Below are 14,390 nucleotides of genomic sequence, written 5' to 3'. Positions count from 1 at the left end.
TTTTTCATTCCTTCTTGAACTGGCCAGGACCACTTATTTCCTCTAACACATTCTCAATTTTTATTTTTGCCTTGACTATTTTAAAGCAAATTCCAGGGATGTACTTTCACATATAAATATATTAGTATCCATCTCTTACTGATAAGAACATGTTTTTTAAGTAGGCTCCACCCCCCATGTGGGGCTTGAACTCACCACCAGGAGATCAAGGGTCACATGCTCCACTGCCTGAACCAACAAGTACCCCTGATAAGAACATTTTTAAAGCCTAAAGATATTGTGCAATTATGTTTAAGAAAAATAAAATTAGGGGGCACCTGGCTGGCTCAGTCAGAAGAGCGTGCAAGTCTTGATATCAGGATCATGAGTTTAAGCCCAAGGTTGAGTGTAGAGATTACTTAAATAAATAAACTGAAAAGAAAAAAGGAAAAGGAAAACTCTTTGTTTAATAACAATTTATATTCAAGCCGGGTTAAAAAAAAATTTTACTATTGTGTGAAATATGCCTAAATTTTTTTGAATCCAGATATTAAAAATACCGATCCATACATTTGAATTTATTGGTTATCACTATTAAATAGTTCTATAGTCGTGCACTCTTCCTTTTCTTTTTTTTAAGTATGTGACTGAATTCATGGAAAATCACATTATTTTCCCTACACTTGCAGTATTTTGGATTTGGTTCATTGCTTCAACAACATTGAAACCCAGAAGTCAGTGGAATAATAATTACAGTATTCTTGTGTCTTTTTTAATGTTTTTGTGTTCCAAATTCTGGGAAATCATCCTCTAAGAACCGTGCCTGGCTTAATGCAACATGGCACACAGAGCAGACACAGAAATTCTTCCCAATGTACAAGTCAATTGAAATCTTGAATGTAGTATGATGCAGTTTGTGCACATGTGTTTTTACTTTATAAAAGTGATACTGTGTCATAAAATTTATCCTGGTGTTTATATTATCCACTCAGGTGTATGTTCTTAAGATTTATCCACCCATCTTATCTAGTTTATAGAACTCCATTTTCTGCACCCACATTTTTTTAAAGTTTATATTTAAATCTGAGTTAGTTAAAATACAGTGTAATATTAGTTTCAGGTGTATAATTTAGTGATTCAGCACTTACATACAATACCTGGTACTCATCACAGTAAGTGCACTCCTTAATTCTATTCTACTCTATTCTATTCTATCCTATCCTATCCTATCCTATCTATCCTATTCATTTAAGATTTTATTTTTTATAAGTAGGCTTCACACCCAACATGGGGAGTGAACTCAACAACCCTGAGATCAAGAGTTGTATTGCTCTACTGACTGAACCAGGCAGGTGCCCCTCCCATCACCTATTTAACCCATCCCACACACACCTCCCCTCTGGCAACCATCAGTTTGTTCTGTATAGTTAAGAGTCTGTTTCTTGGTTTGCCTCTACCTTTTTTCCCAACATTTCATCTATCTACTCTTCCCATTCCTACTGCCAGAAACAATGAAATGAACACACATGTTCACTTACAGACCTATGTAAGAATTTCTTGGGAAGACATATCCAAGAGGGAAATTACTTCATAGCATACATGTATACTTAAATTTAGTATCAGCCAGATTGAATCATTACACCAGTCCACATTAACAAGAGCTATCTTTTTGTGTAACTATCTCTTCACCTCCATTTGGAAGACTTGTCACCCTAACTTTTGCCAGTTTTACTACTGGCAGTATAACTATGATACTATTAAATATATAGTAGTATCACACAGTTTTAATTAAATTTCTCTAGTTTCTAATAAGTGATAATTTTTTCAAATGCTCAGGAGCCTCATTTGTAAATGCCTTCTTATACCCTTGGCCCCTTTTCTCTTGTGGATGCTACCTTTTTCTTTCCTCATTTTCATTGCACATTCTGATTATTGATACCTTGTCAGTTTTAGAAATTACAAATATTCTTTCCAAAGTGGGCATGTGTTTTTAAATTTTGTCTATTGTGTCCTTCATTGAATAGAAATCATTAATTGTAAGATAACTACTAAATTTCTTCTTAATCTCTGTCCTTTGAAACTCCTAAGGCAAAAGTATCTATTTCTTCCTGCTTAAAATAAATTTCTAGACCTGTCTTTCATATGTAGGTCCTTTAAATGTTTTGGAGTCTATGTATGTGCATCTTACTATATGGGGATTCACTTTTATGTTCTCTAAGAAAAACTCTTAAAAAATAATGATATTCATGGCTTCAAGACTCAGTATTACAAAGATCTCAATACTCACCAAAATGATCTATAGGATCAATCAAACTCCAATAACAATATCAGCATTTTCCCCTAGAAAATGATAAGATGATTAGAAACAATATATTAGAAAAGAGCTAAGAAGAGTCTAAATAAGAATAAAACAGAGGACTTATTTATATTAGTATACACTAAATCTTCTTAAAAATCTACAATATAAGTCTGGAGCTTGCTCAAGAATAGACGAATGAGTGAATAGACATCAAAATCTATATTGGAACAGACATTACACCTTGATGTGTATAAAGAAAACACTACAACAGAGAGGGTAAAGAGGTCTCACTAATATACAGTTCTCAGTCAAAAAATGCTGATCACTGTCTCATAGAATATAAAAATACAAATTCCAGAAGGTCTGCAGATTTAAATTTGAAGAGCAAACAATGATAATTTAGGAAAGAAACAGGGGTGCCTGGGTGGCTCAGTCGGTAAAGTGTCTGACTTCAGCTCAGTTCATGAGCTCACGGTCTGTGAGTTTGAGCCCCGCGTCAGGCTCTGTGCGGACAGCTCAGAGCTTGTTTCAGATTCTGTGTCTCCCTCACTCCTTGCCCCTCCCCCGCTCATGCTCTCTCTTGCTCTCAAAAATAAATTTAAAAAGATAAAATAAGTTTTTTTTAAAAAGGAAAGAAATGGAACTTCTTTCTTACTCGGACTAGAAAGAATTTCTCCCTCCCTCTTTTTAAGTAGGAAGAATTTCTTAACCAAAAAAACAAAAACAAAAATCAAATATTGAAATAAAAAATTGAAAAATTGTACTATTTTATATATTTTTTAATATTTTTTTAACTTGTTTTATTTTTTTAATTTACATCCAAATTAGTTAGCATATAGTGCAACAATGATTTCAGGAGTAGATTCCTTAGTGCCTCTTACCCATTTAGCCCATCCCCCCTCCCAAAACCCCTCCCATAACCCTGTTTGTTCTCCACGAGTCTCTTCTGTTTTGTCCCCCTCCCTGTTTGTATATTATTTTTGTGTCCCTTCCTTTATGTTCATCTGTTTTGTTTCTTAACGTCCTCATTTGAGTGAAGTCATACGATTTTTGTCTTTCTCTAATTTCACCTGGCATAATAACCCTCCAGTTCCATCCACGTAGTTGCAAATGGCAAGATTTCATTCTTTTTGATTGCCGAGTAATACTCCACTGTATATATAGACCACATCTTCTTTATCCATTTATCCATCGATGGACATTTGGGCTCTTTTCATACTTTGGCCATTGTTTATAGTGCTGCTATAAACATGGAGGTGCATGTGTCCCTTTGAAACAGCACACCTGTATCCTTTGGATAAATGCAATTGCTGGGTCATAGGGTAGTCCTATTTTTAGTTTTTTGAGGAAATTTCATACTGTTTTCCAGAGTGGCTGCACCAGCTTGCATTCCCTTGTACTATTTTAAAGTTAAGAAACACTGCTAATCAAAACACACTAAAAGAATGAAAAGGCAAAAAGAGAGATTTTCAAAATGTGTGGAACAAAGGACTCTTATGTAAAATCTAAGTCTTCCGATCAATAAGACAGGCATCCCTACACAAAATATGGAAAAAAGACTTAAGTAAATTCAGAAAAGAGGATGTCAAGTGAGCCAGTAATCATGAAAAGGTACTAAACTCCATGTCATAAGGGAAATACAAATTATGTTGTTATGAGATACCAGCACATTGATTAGAAAGGCTAAAATTAAAAAAAAAAACAGAAAAATACTGAGTAAAGATGCCAACACTCGCATATCACTATTGAGAAAGTATGACTACACTGGTGTCACTACTTTGGAATATTCTAAGTATCTACTAAAGTTGAACATTTACCTCTAATGCTTTGGTTCTATCCATATAAATATTCCTCAAGTAAATGTATCATATATTAAACACAAGACACATTTTAGACTGTTCATGTCAGTACTAAATGTGATATCCAAAAATTAGAAATTACCCGATGCCCATCAACAATAGAATGAATAGATTATGGTATGTTTACACACTACAATGCTCTCCACCAATTAAAGTAAAACAAAGTCCTCTGCTCCCAACAATGTTGGTGAATGTCATAACATGATGTTGAGTGAATGAAGCCAGCGTGTATGTATTTTGTGTATACTGTACAATTCCACTTGTATAAAATACAGAACAGACTAAATGAATCTGCACCATTGAGTTAGTGGCTACCACCGGGAAAAGGAAATAACGGGAATGAGCCCGAGAGGTGTGTTTCTAAGATGTTGGGTTTGTCCTGGTTCTCCAAGGAGTGGACGCCAAGATGTTAAGCAAGACTTTTAAAGAACAGATATTTTATTAGGGGGAAACATCTGAGAGAGAAAATGGCTGGGAGCTCAGGGAGGGAATCATCAGAATCATCAGATCATGGTACAAACGTGACCCTGAGTGAAGGAGTTTTGGAAGATTTGGTGATCATCCTAGACTGCCTTATATCTAAGTTCTTGAAAGCTGTCAGGGGGAGGGGGTCCCTGAAGAAAAGGCTTTGGACAGAGGAGTCCCAGCCTCCAAGAATGGATCCGTTTTAGGACCACTATTGTGTTGACGGGGAGCAATCATGGGAAGATTGGCCTCCATGTAAATGTAGTGTGGTGGTGCATTTTAGAGCACAGCAGCTAGGCCCTTTGGCCAATTATACTCCTGCAGTCAGGCAATTGTGAAGAAACTATCAATTTGGGTTTATCTGCTATTCCCTTAGAATGCAGGATACAAAAATACAAAAATATTGTATTGGCGGTAATAACAGTGAAGCAACATCATGTCCTTCTTGGTACATATCAGACCTAAAATGTAGGTTTGTTCTATTATCAATAATATGAACATCTTGGCTAAGGGAGTGTTCACCCAGATTTCTCCATGATATACCTACATTTCCTTTAAAAATTTTTTTTAATGTGTATTTATTTGTGAGAGAGACACAGAGTGTGAGCAGGGGAAGAGGCAGAGAGAGAGGGAGACACGGAATCCGAAGCAGGCTCCAGGCTCTGAGCTGTCAGCACAGAGCCCGACGTGGGGCTCAAACTCACAAACTGTGAGATCATGACCTGAGCCAAAGTCGGAAGCTTAACCAACTGAGCCACCCAGGTGCCCCTATATTTCTTTTTATAATAATACTGTACTTTTTGGAGATATTTTGGGCTCTGTAGCACCCATCCTGTTTTTCAGTAACTTTCAACCAGTAAGCCGTACCTGCAGTCTTAGAAGTTGTGAGGGCAAATCTTTTTTTTTTTTTTTCATCTACTGAGTTTTCTGTCACAAATTCCCTGACGACACATTATGGTATAACAGCAAAAAATGGTAAACAAAATACAAAAAAAACAAAAACAAAAAAACGAAACCAAAATGAAGGCACTGGGCTTCTGATGTCAAGTGTACAGAAAAGTTTAAAATAGAGCTGAGACTGAGACCCTTAGAAAGGCCGGTGTGCAAGGCTGGCTCTTGACAAATATCTGGGTAGTTGGATTGGTCAGGAGGATTCCTACCGTTCCCTAAGTAGTTCACAGTGCCTACGCTCTTTGTGCAAAGTGATTTATCCTGAATATCTCTTTTCCTTCTGAGAATCTCTAATTTTGGTACATGCCAGGCAGAGAATGCCTAAGTAACCGGCTTCCAAAAAAACCCTAGGGCACAGAGTCTCTGATGGTGACACTTCACACGTGTTACCACAATTCAGTGCCAAAGGAATTCGGTACACTGTGATTCCACAGGGAGAGAACTTTTGGAAGCTTGCACCCAATTTCCTCCTCCGGACTTCATCCTATGTACCTTCTCCTTTTGCTCATTTTATTTTGTATCCTTTCAGTTAACAGATCAGTTGTTGGGTACTCCTAGGGAATGAAAGAACATGGAACAGCTTTAGGAACCCCCAACACACGAAACTGAAACAGCACGGACCTAATTAAGTACCTAACATCCGATGAAGGTGTGGTTCACAAAATCAATTTCAATTGTGGGAATCTGTCTCCAGTAAATAGAGTTTGCTGAGGAAAGCCCCTTTAATCAACTATAATGAATAATCACTATCATGTCTATGTAACAGCATCCAAACCTGGTCTTCACCTTTACTGGTTCCACAGCCAGAGGGTCCACATTGCTGTTATGTTCTTCCTTCATGCATACCTTTTCAAAAGGAAATGTTTTGTTTTTTAATGCCTCCACAATGCATTTATACCAATGTTGTTTGTAGCTCCAGGATTTGCCTTCTCCCTGTTATGAATTTATACTTAAAGCACAGCATGCGTTAACTACAATTGTTAAAATTCATCCAATTCTTGTATATGCAAAACCACCAGAGAATTTTTTGGTTTTGCAATTGGCTTCCAGAGACTATACCTTAATTTTGATCTTATATGCCAGATGACAACACAGAACATTCAGAGCAGCTTAACTGCAAGGGATAATTATTTGGTACTTTCCTAAATTCCATTGTAATTTACTGCTTTGGTACTATTCCATGAAAAACTGAAGCATAACTTAAATGGAAGAATATGGGGGGGGGGGATGAAAAATGCGAAAATGCTATAAAATGTTCCTTGCCAAGGAAAACCACTTATGAAAAAGGATCCCTTTACACATTATCTATGTATGTAGATACATACATTCCCACAAACACACAAAGATTTATGTGTGATTATGCTATGAAGGCTACAATCTATGATTTCTCAAAGCCCGTATACTTCTCCTCTTGTCACAGATATCTGCCATAATTTTAATGGCTTCAAGTTAATATATGAATATTCAAAATTCAAGTTCCTACAGACGTGTGCTAATTCCTATTAAAAAATCAGTGATATCATCAATGTGGTGCTCATCTTCTTGGTATTTTAATCTCATGTTAACTTCTGATTATATGATTTCCAAATCAGAGATGTACAACTTATATTCTGACATATACTCCTTTCCAAGAACCATGATTTAGTGCTGCCAGTAGGGAAAAGCATGTATCAATTTCCCCTCAAAAATACATTTGATCAGGGGTGCCTGGGTGGCTCAGTTGGTTAAGCGTCTGACTTCGGCTCAGGTCATGATCTCACAGTTTGTGAGTTCGAGCCCCGCGTTGGGCTCTGTGCTGACAGCTCAGAGCCTGGAGCCTGCTTCACATTGTGTCTCCCTCTCTCTCTGCCCCTTCCCTGCTCATGCTGTGTCTCTCTCTGTCTCAAAACTAAACATTAAAAAAAATTAAAAAAAAATTTGATCAAATTATCAAATTCCCACAAATGTGTGTGTGTGTGTGTGGGGGGGGGGTATTCCTTTCATGAGCATGGGGGAGAAAGAGGGCATAGACCCCACATGAAAGTTTTGATAAAAAAATTGCTACAGTAATTAGAAGGCAACATTTTGAGTTGGATGGAAATGCAGAGTTATAAATCAACGATAAACTCAAGGTCAGTTAAGAAAATTGTTATTGGTAATTAATTGTGACATTTTCAAAGTGTTACAGTAAATTCTTGCCTTAACATTGATAGATAAAAGCAGCTGTGTGAAATGCAGTTAAGTCCTTGCAAACAAAACTTTCTCAGTCTGTAGCATCAGAAAAATGACAAAAGACAGTTCAACGTAACTGTATACAATGCTTGGAAAAGTACACAGGGCCCCAGATAAGAACCCAACTTGAGAACAGAGGCTGTGGGAGGAGAGGAGCCATTTATAGTAGAGGAGTAACATTAATGTTGTGAATTGTAATATCCAGTGGTTTTCTACAGTTCAACAAATGTTCATTTCCCTGAAATTTACTTTGCAGGTTTCCTCCTCTGGATACAATTTTCATATGTTGTTTATTTAACATACAGATAGAGAGCACACCTACAAGGGCTAGTCAATATTAAGGCTGTGCAGACTTTTTTTTTTTGTAAAGTTTTTATTTAAATTCCAGTTAGTTAACATACAGTGTATTAGTTTCAGGTGTACAATATAGTGCTTCAGAAATTCCACATATCACTCGATGCTCATCACAAGTGCACTCCTTAATCACCATCACCTATTTAAACCATCCCCCCACCCACCTCCCTTCTGATAACCATCAGTTTGTTCTCTATAGTTAAGAGTGTTTCTTGGTTTGCCTCTCCTTTGCCCTTTGCTGGTTTCTTGTTTCTTCAATTCCGCATAGGAGTATAATTACATATTTGTCTTTGACTTATTTCACTTAGCAATATACCCTTTAGATCCATCTACATCATTGCCAATGTCAAGATTTCATTCTTTTCTATGGCTGAGTAATATTCCGTCGTATATATATACACATACCACATCTTCCTTACCCAGTTATCAACTTACGAATACTTGGGTTCTTTCCATATTTTGGCTATTGTAAACAATGCTGCTATAAACATTGGGGTGCATGTATCCCTTTAAATTAGTGTTTTCGTATTCTTTGGGTAAATTCCTAATAGTGCAATTGTTGGACCATAGGGCAGTTCTATTTTTAATTTTCTGAGGTACCTCCATACTGTTTTTAACAGTGGCTGCACCAGTTTGCATTCTTGTCAACAGTGCAGGAGGGTTCCCCTTTCTCCACATCCTTGCCAACACCTGTTGTTTTTGTTCTTGAGTTTAGCCATGCTGACAGGTGTGAGGGGATAGCTCATTTTAATTTTGATTTGCATTTCTCTGAGAAGAGACATTGAGCATCTTTTCATGTGTCTGTTGGCCATCTAGATGTCTTTTTGGAGAAATGTCTAATCAGGTCTTCTGCCCATTTTGTAATTGGATTTTTGGGGGAGGGGGTGTTGAGTTTTACAATTTCTTCATATATTTTGGATAGTAACTCCTCATCGAATGCATCATTTGCAAATATCCTATTCAGGAGGCTGCCTTTTAGTTTTGTGGTTTCCTTTGCTGTGCACCTTTTTCTTTTGATGTAGTTCCAATAGTTTATTTTTGCTTTTGTTTCTCTTACCTCAGGAGATCTATCTAGAAAAAAAAAGTTGCTACAGCTGATATCAGAGAAATTACTGCCTATGCTTTCTTCAAGGACTTTTATGGTTTCAGGTCTCACACTTAGGTCTTTAATCTATTTTGGGTTTATTTTTGTGTATGGGGTAACAATGCAGTCCAATTTCACTCTCTTGCATGTTGCTGTCCAGTCTTCCCAACGCTATTTTTCCCATTGGATATTCTTTCCTGCTTTGTTGTAGATTAACTGACCATGTATTTGTGGGTTCATTTCTGGGTTTTCTATTCTGTTGTAGTGACCTATGTGTCTATTTTTGTGCCAGTACAATACTATTTTGTTTGTTACAGTCTTGTAATATAACTTGAAGTCCAGAATTATGATGCCTCCAGCTTTGAGGGCTATGTATATTTAGCAGCAAAGTCCCTGTCCTCATGCAGCTTACATTCTAGTGCATATGAATTCTGGCATGCACACCATTATACTTGTGTTAAAGGCCAGACCAAACTCTATTCCTAAGTACTATCTAAGTGCTTCTGAACAAAGACGTATCACACCACTTAAGGGTTCTCCACTGTGTGATCTGGTGAAAACCGAGATAGGTTCAATTATTGCTTCAATACCAACTAAACTAAATAAGTATTTTCTCTCCTATGAGACTCGATGATGGTAAGAACTCAGGGTTTCACACAACGTCATTTTGGAGAACTTCTTTCCACACACAATTCCTTCATGTTCTTACCACTCTTGTTACCTTCATAAACCGTACTGCCACCATGAGTTTTGCGATGATGTGAAAGTTTGGATCGCCAACGGAAGCTCTGACCACAGGTCTCACACTTGTAAGGGGTCTCCCCTGTGTGAACTCTCTGATGAGACTGTAGCTGTGAAGAGTGGCGGAAGACCTTGCCGCACACATCACATTTGTACGGTTTCTCCTCACTGTGAACACTCTGATGAACCTTAAGACTTGAGGCCTGACTGAAATGCTTACCACACTCCCCACACTTGTAGGGTTTCTCTCCTGTGTGGACCCTCTGATGCATGTCCAGATTCAAGCTCCACTTGAAGCCCTTCCCACACTCCTCACACTTGTATGGCTTTTCTCCAGTGTGCACTTTTTGATGGGCTTGCAGGTGTGAACTGCGACCAAAGCTCTTCCCGCACTCTGCACACTTGAAAGGTTTCTCTCCGCTGTGGATTCTCTGATGTGCCAGAAGATTTGCGGCCTGCCTGAATACTTTCCCACACTCCTCACAATTAAATGGTTTCTCTCCAGTGTGGATTCTGCAGTGAATTTTGAGATCTGCTCTACGATTGAATCCCTTCCCACACACTTCACATTTGTGTGGCTTCTCTCCGGTGTGGATCAGCTGGTGAATCTGAAGTCGGGAACTCTGATTGAAGCCCTGCCCGCATTCCTCACACTTGTAAGGTTTCTCTACACTGTGCGTCTTCAGATGGGACTGAAGATATGCTCTCTGACTGAAGTCCTTCCCACATACTTCACATTTATAGGGTCTCTCTCCCGTGTGTACCACCAGATGAACCTGGTAACGGGTTTTCGTCCCGAAGTTCTTTCCACACTCGTTGCATTTGTATGGTTTCTCTCCTGTGTGGACTCTCTGATGTGCTTGAAGATTTGAACTCATAGTGAAGCCTTTACCACACACTTTGCATACATACGGTTTCTCACCAGTATGGATTCTCTGATGGGCCCGAAAATGAGAAGGCTGAATGAAGCCCTTCCCACACTCCTCACATTTATAAGGTTTCTCTCGCGTGTGGCCCTTCTGATGGATGTGAAGATTTGTGCTACAAAAGAAACACTTCCCGCACTCCTCACATTTGTACAGTTTTTCTCCCGTGTGGACCATACAATGACTATTAAGTGATGATCTACGACGAAAATTCTTACCACATTTATCACATTTGAAGGGTTTCTCCCCGGTGTGGATTCTCTGATGTTCCTGAAGATGGGAAGCATGAATGAAGGCCCTTCCACATTGGTCACAACGATAAGGTTTCTCTTCCATGTGCAATTTATAATGAACATTAAGTGCTGATCTACGACAGAAGCCATTCCCACACTGCTCACATTTGAATGGCTTCTCTATGGTGTGGACTTTCTGATGAGTTTGCAGGCATGAGCTCTGACTGAATTCCTTCCCACACTCATCACACTTATAGCGTTTCTCTCCCAGGTGAACTCTCTGATGAATATGAAGTGCTGAACTGTAACAGAAGCTTTTTCCACACTCACGACATGTGTGAGACTTCACTCCTGAGTGTACTTGTTGATGAAGATCAAAGTTGGAGACATCACTGAAATATTTCTTAAATTCACTGCACTGATCAGGTTTCTGACCTGTGTGAGTTTCAGATAGTCTGGCCCCAACCTGTCCAGGTGAATCACCTTGTTTGGGGAACTGAGAACTCTTTATCATGGAGCCTTCACACTGGGTTAAGTCACTTGCAATCTGTTGCCAGATCTGCCAGCAGGAAAGCTCTTTGTGTGGTTCTGTTTCTAAAACAGTCTTCATTTTATTTTGGATCTTTCCTCCTGTAAAGACAGAGAATGCAGAGATGTGGACAACTGAAGGCTTTGTTCAGTATTTTCAAGATTTCACATTTAGGAGAGACCGTAAGACTTTACTGAACCCAGAGAATGTCCAGTCAGTCGGTCTTTTCCACCATGTATCAGAGTCTCTGATTTGCAGGTGTAGGGAACACCGGAGGGGGGCCAGTGGGCTCCTAATCACTAAGCCCTTATTCCCTCCCCCCGCCCCCCATCAACCCTCAGTTTGTTCTCTGTATTTAAGAGTCTCTTATGGTTTGCCTCTATGGCCATTTCTATTGAATTTGAAAGTCAGTGTAGAATATTGAATAGAAAATTATGTAGTTAATAAGTTATGTAGTTAGAAAAGTTATATAGATAATATCAATCAATTAGAACTTAAAGAAAAGCAGTAACATAACCAAATTTTGGATTTATTATATGTCCTAATACCAAATACCTTGAAATATTTATATTTCTATATTCAAAGTATTCCTGGAAATTCTGCACATGTTCACCTAACTTTATCTTTCTGTGCTGACAGACATTAAATGGGTTGGCTACTATTACAAACTTTTGACCACCTTTAATAACTTAAGTTCAGAAATGTGTTTTCTAAAACATTTACCCCATTCACATTCCCAAGTCTCTGTATTTACATAAAGATTATCTAAACATTTGAAGATTATTTTTTTAATAAACTTTTCAAAAAGTACTTTTCTTAAAACTCAACAATAAGGAAAAAGAACCTGATTAAAAAATGGACCAAAGACCTTCCTAACATCGAAGAGGATCGGGGCGCCTGGGTGGCTCAGTTGGTTAAGCGTCTGACTTTGGCTCAGGTCATGATCTCATGGCTCGTGGGTTCGAGGCCCGCGTCGGGCTCTGTGCTGATGGCTCAGAGCTTGGAGCCTGCTTCAGATTCTGTGTGTGTGTCTCTCTCTGCCCCACCCCCGCTCATGCTCTGTCTCTCTCTCTCTCTCTCTCTGTCTCAGAAATAAACATTAAAAAAAAAAAAAACCATTGAAGAGGAGCTACAGATGGCGATAAGTGTATGACAAGATGCTCCCCATGTTATTTTATGCAAATCCAAACACCAAGATACCATTACACATGTATTAGAATGGCCAAAATCTAGAACACCAACACCACCAGTGCTGGCCATGACGTGGAGCACCAGGAACTCATTCATCGCTGGTAGGAATACAAAATAGTATAGACACTTTGGAAGACAGTTTGGTGGTTTCTTACAAAACTAAACATACCCTTACCATACTCTCCCACTACTGCACAGTTTGCTATTAACCAAAGGGAGCTGAAAATGTATGCCCACACAGAAATCTATACACAGACAAAACCTGGACAAGGTTTATTCACAAGGACCGAACTTTGAATGAACCAAGATGTCCTTCAGTAGGCGGACAGATAAAAATTCACTGTGGTACATACACACAATGGAATATTATTTGGTGCTAAAAAGAAATGAGCTACTAATCCATGAAAAGATATGGAGGAAATGTAAATGCGTATTACTAAGTGAAAAAAGCCAAACTGAAAAGTTTGAGTCCAACTATATGACATTATTGAAAAGGTAAAAGTATGGAGACAGTAAAAAGATCAATGGTGGCTAAGGGTTAGAGGGGAGGGATGAATGGGCAGAGGACAGAGGATTTTTAGAGCAGTGTAACTACTCTATATAATACTATAAAGGTGTATATATGGCTTTATCCATTTGTCCAAGTCTGTATAATGTATGATACCATGAGTAAACCCTAATGTATACTCTAGACTCAGTGACAATGATGTGTCCATATAGGTTCATCAATTGTATCTGGTGGGGATACTGATCATGTAAGAGGTGAGTGTGTGGGGGTAGGGGATATATGGGATATCTCTGTCTCTTTCGCTCAATTTTGCTGTGAACCTAAAACTGCTCTAGAAAGATAGTCTTTGAAAACACTGCTGAAGAAATGTTTAAAAGGGAAATTCACTCGCCTCCCCGTATGAATAGTCAATTAAAAGCTGCCCCCATTTCGATCCACTAGACGGGTGGGAAACAGCCTCTACAGAGCCCTGCCTTGGGTCACTTTATTGGAAAGTTACTTCAACGTCCAGGTGACCTGGAATATCTAGAATGACTTGCGGGTTTGGGAGCAAATACCTAATGGCACACTGACTAAAACATAGCATAAAGCAGACAGCAGAACTTTATCTTCTACGGGCAAGTTTCCTTCGTGAGGACAAAAGGGAAATAAAGTTGAACAGAAAACATACATGGTTCTAAAACCTGATGGTAATTCAGAGCTCTAGAAAAAAAAGTAAAAACAACAGAGACAGAGCCTGGGAAAAGGAAAAGATGAGGTTATGGTGTAACCTCCGAAAACCAGCCCAACTGTGGGAGTCTGATCTTGCCAGGAACACTTCCTGGACAGACACATGGATGATTCCTCATGACTTGTAGGTCTCTGCTCAAAGTCAGTCCAGCAACAAGCCACTTTACAGCCCAGCGTAAAATAATCAGTCCTGTCCGCCCCCAGTTCACCTCCGGCAACTCCCATCCTTCCTTATGTTCCATGCACCCCTCTCACCATGTGACTTGCTAGGTCATCTGTCGGGCACCATATGTCTTTCCCACCACAATGCAGCACCAAGGAGGGAAGCATG

At 38.8% G+C, this 14,390-nt stretch overlaps 1 protein-coding gene across 14 annotated transcripts in view; it reads right to left on the bottom strand.

Annotated features, from left to right (window-relative positions):
• Positions 1 to 8,117: 8,117 nt before the first annotated feature.
• Positions 8,118 to 14,390, bottom strand: part of LOC106973657 (zinc finger protein 45) — a 92,259-nt gene continuing 85,986 nt past the window's right edge. For all 14 annotated transcript variants that reach the window (XM_053209868.1, XM_053209867.1, XM_053209872.1 and 11 more), the window contains one exon: positions 8,118 to 11,732. In XM_053209868.1, coding sequence (XP_053065843.1) covers positions 9,865 to 11,732 — 1,868 coding nt within the window. In that variant the 3' untranslated portion in view covers positions 8,118 to 9,864. The remainder of the gene's footprint in view (positions 11,733 to 14,390) is intronic.

Source organism: Acinonyx jubatus, chromosome E2 (genome assembly GCF_027475565.1).
Source record: "Acinonyx jubatus isolate Ajub_Pintada_27869175 chromosome E2, VMU_Ajub_asm_v1.0, whole genome shotgun sequence".
Lineage (NCBI taxonomy): Eukaryota > Metazoa > Chordata > Mammalia > Carnivora > Felidae > Acinonyx > Acinonyx jubatus.
Note: the sequence above shows the minus strand (reverse complement) of the source record. Positions and strands in the feature narration are given on the sequence as shown.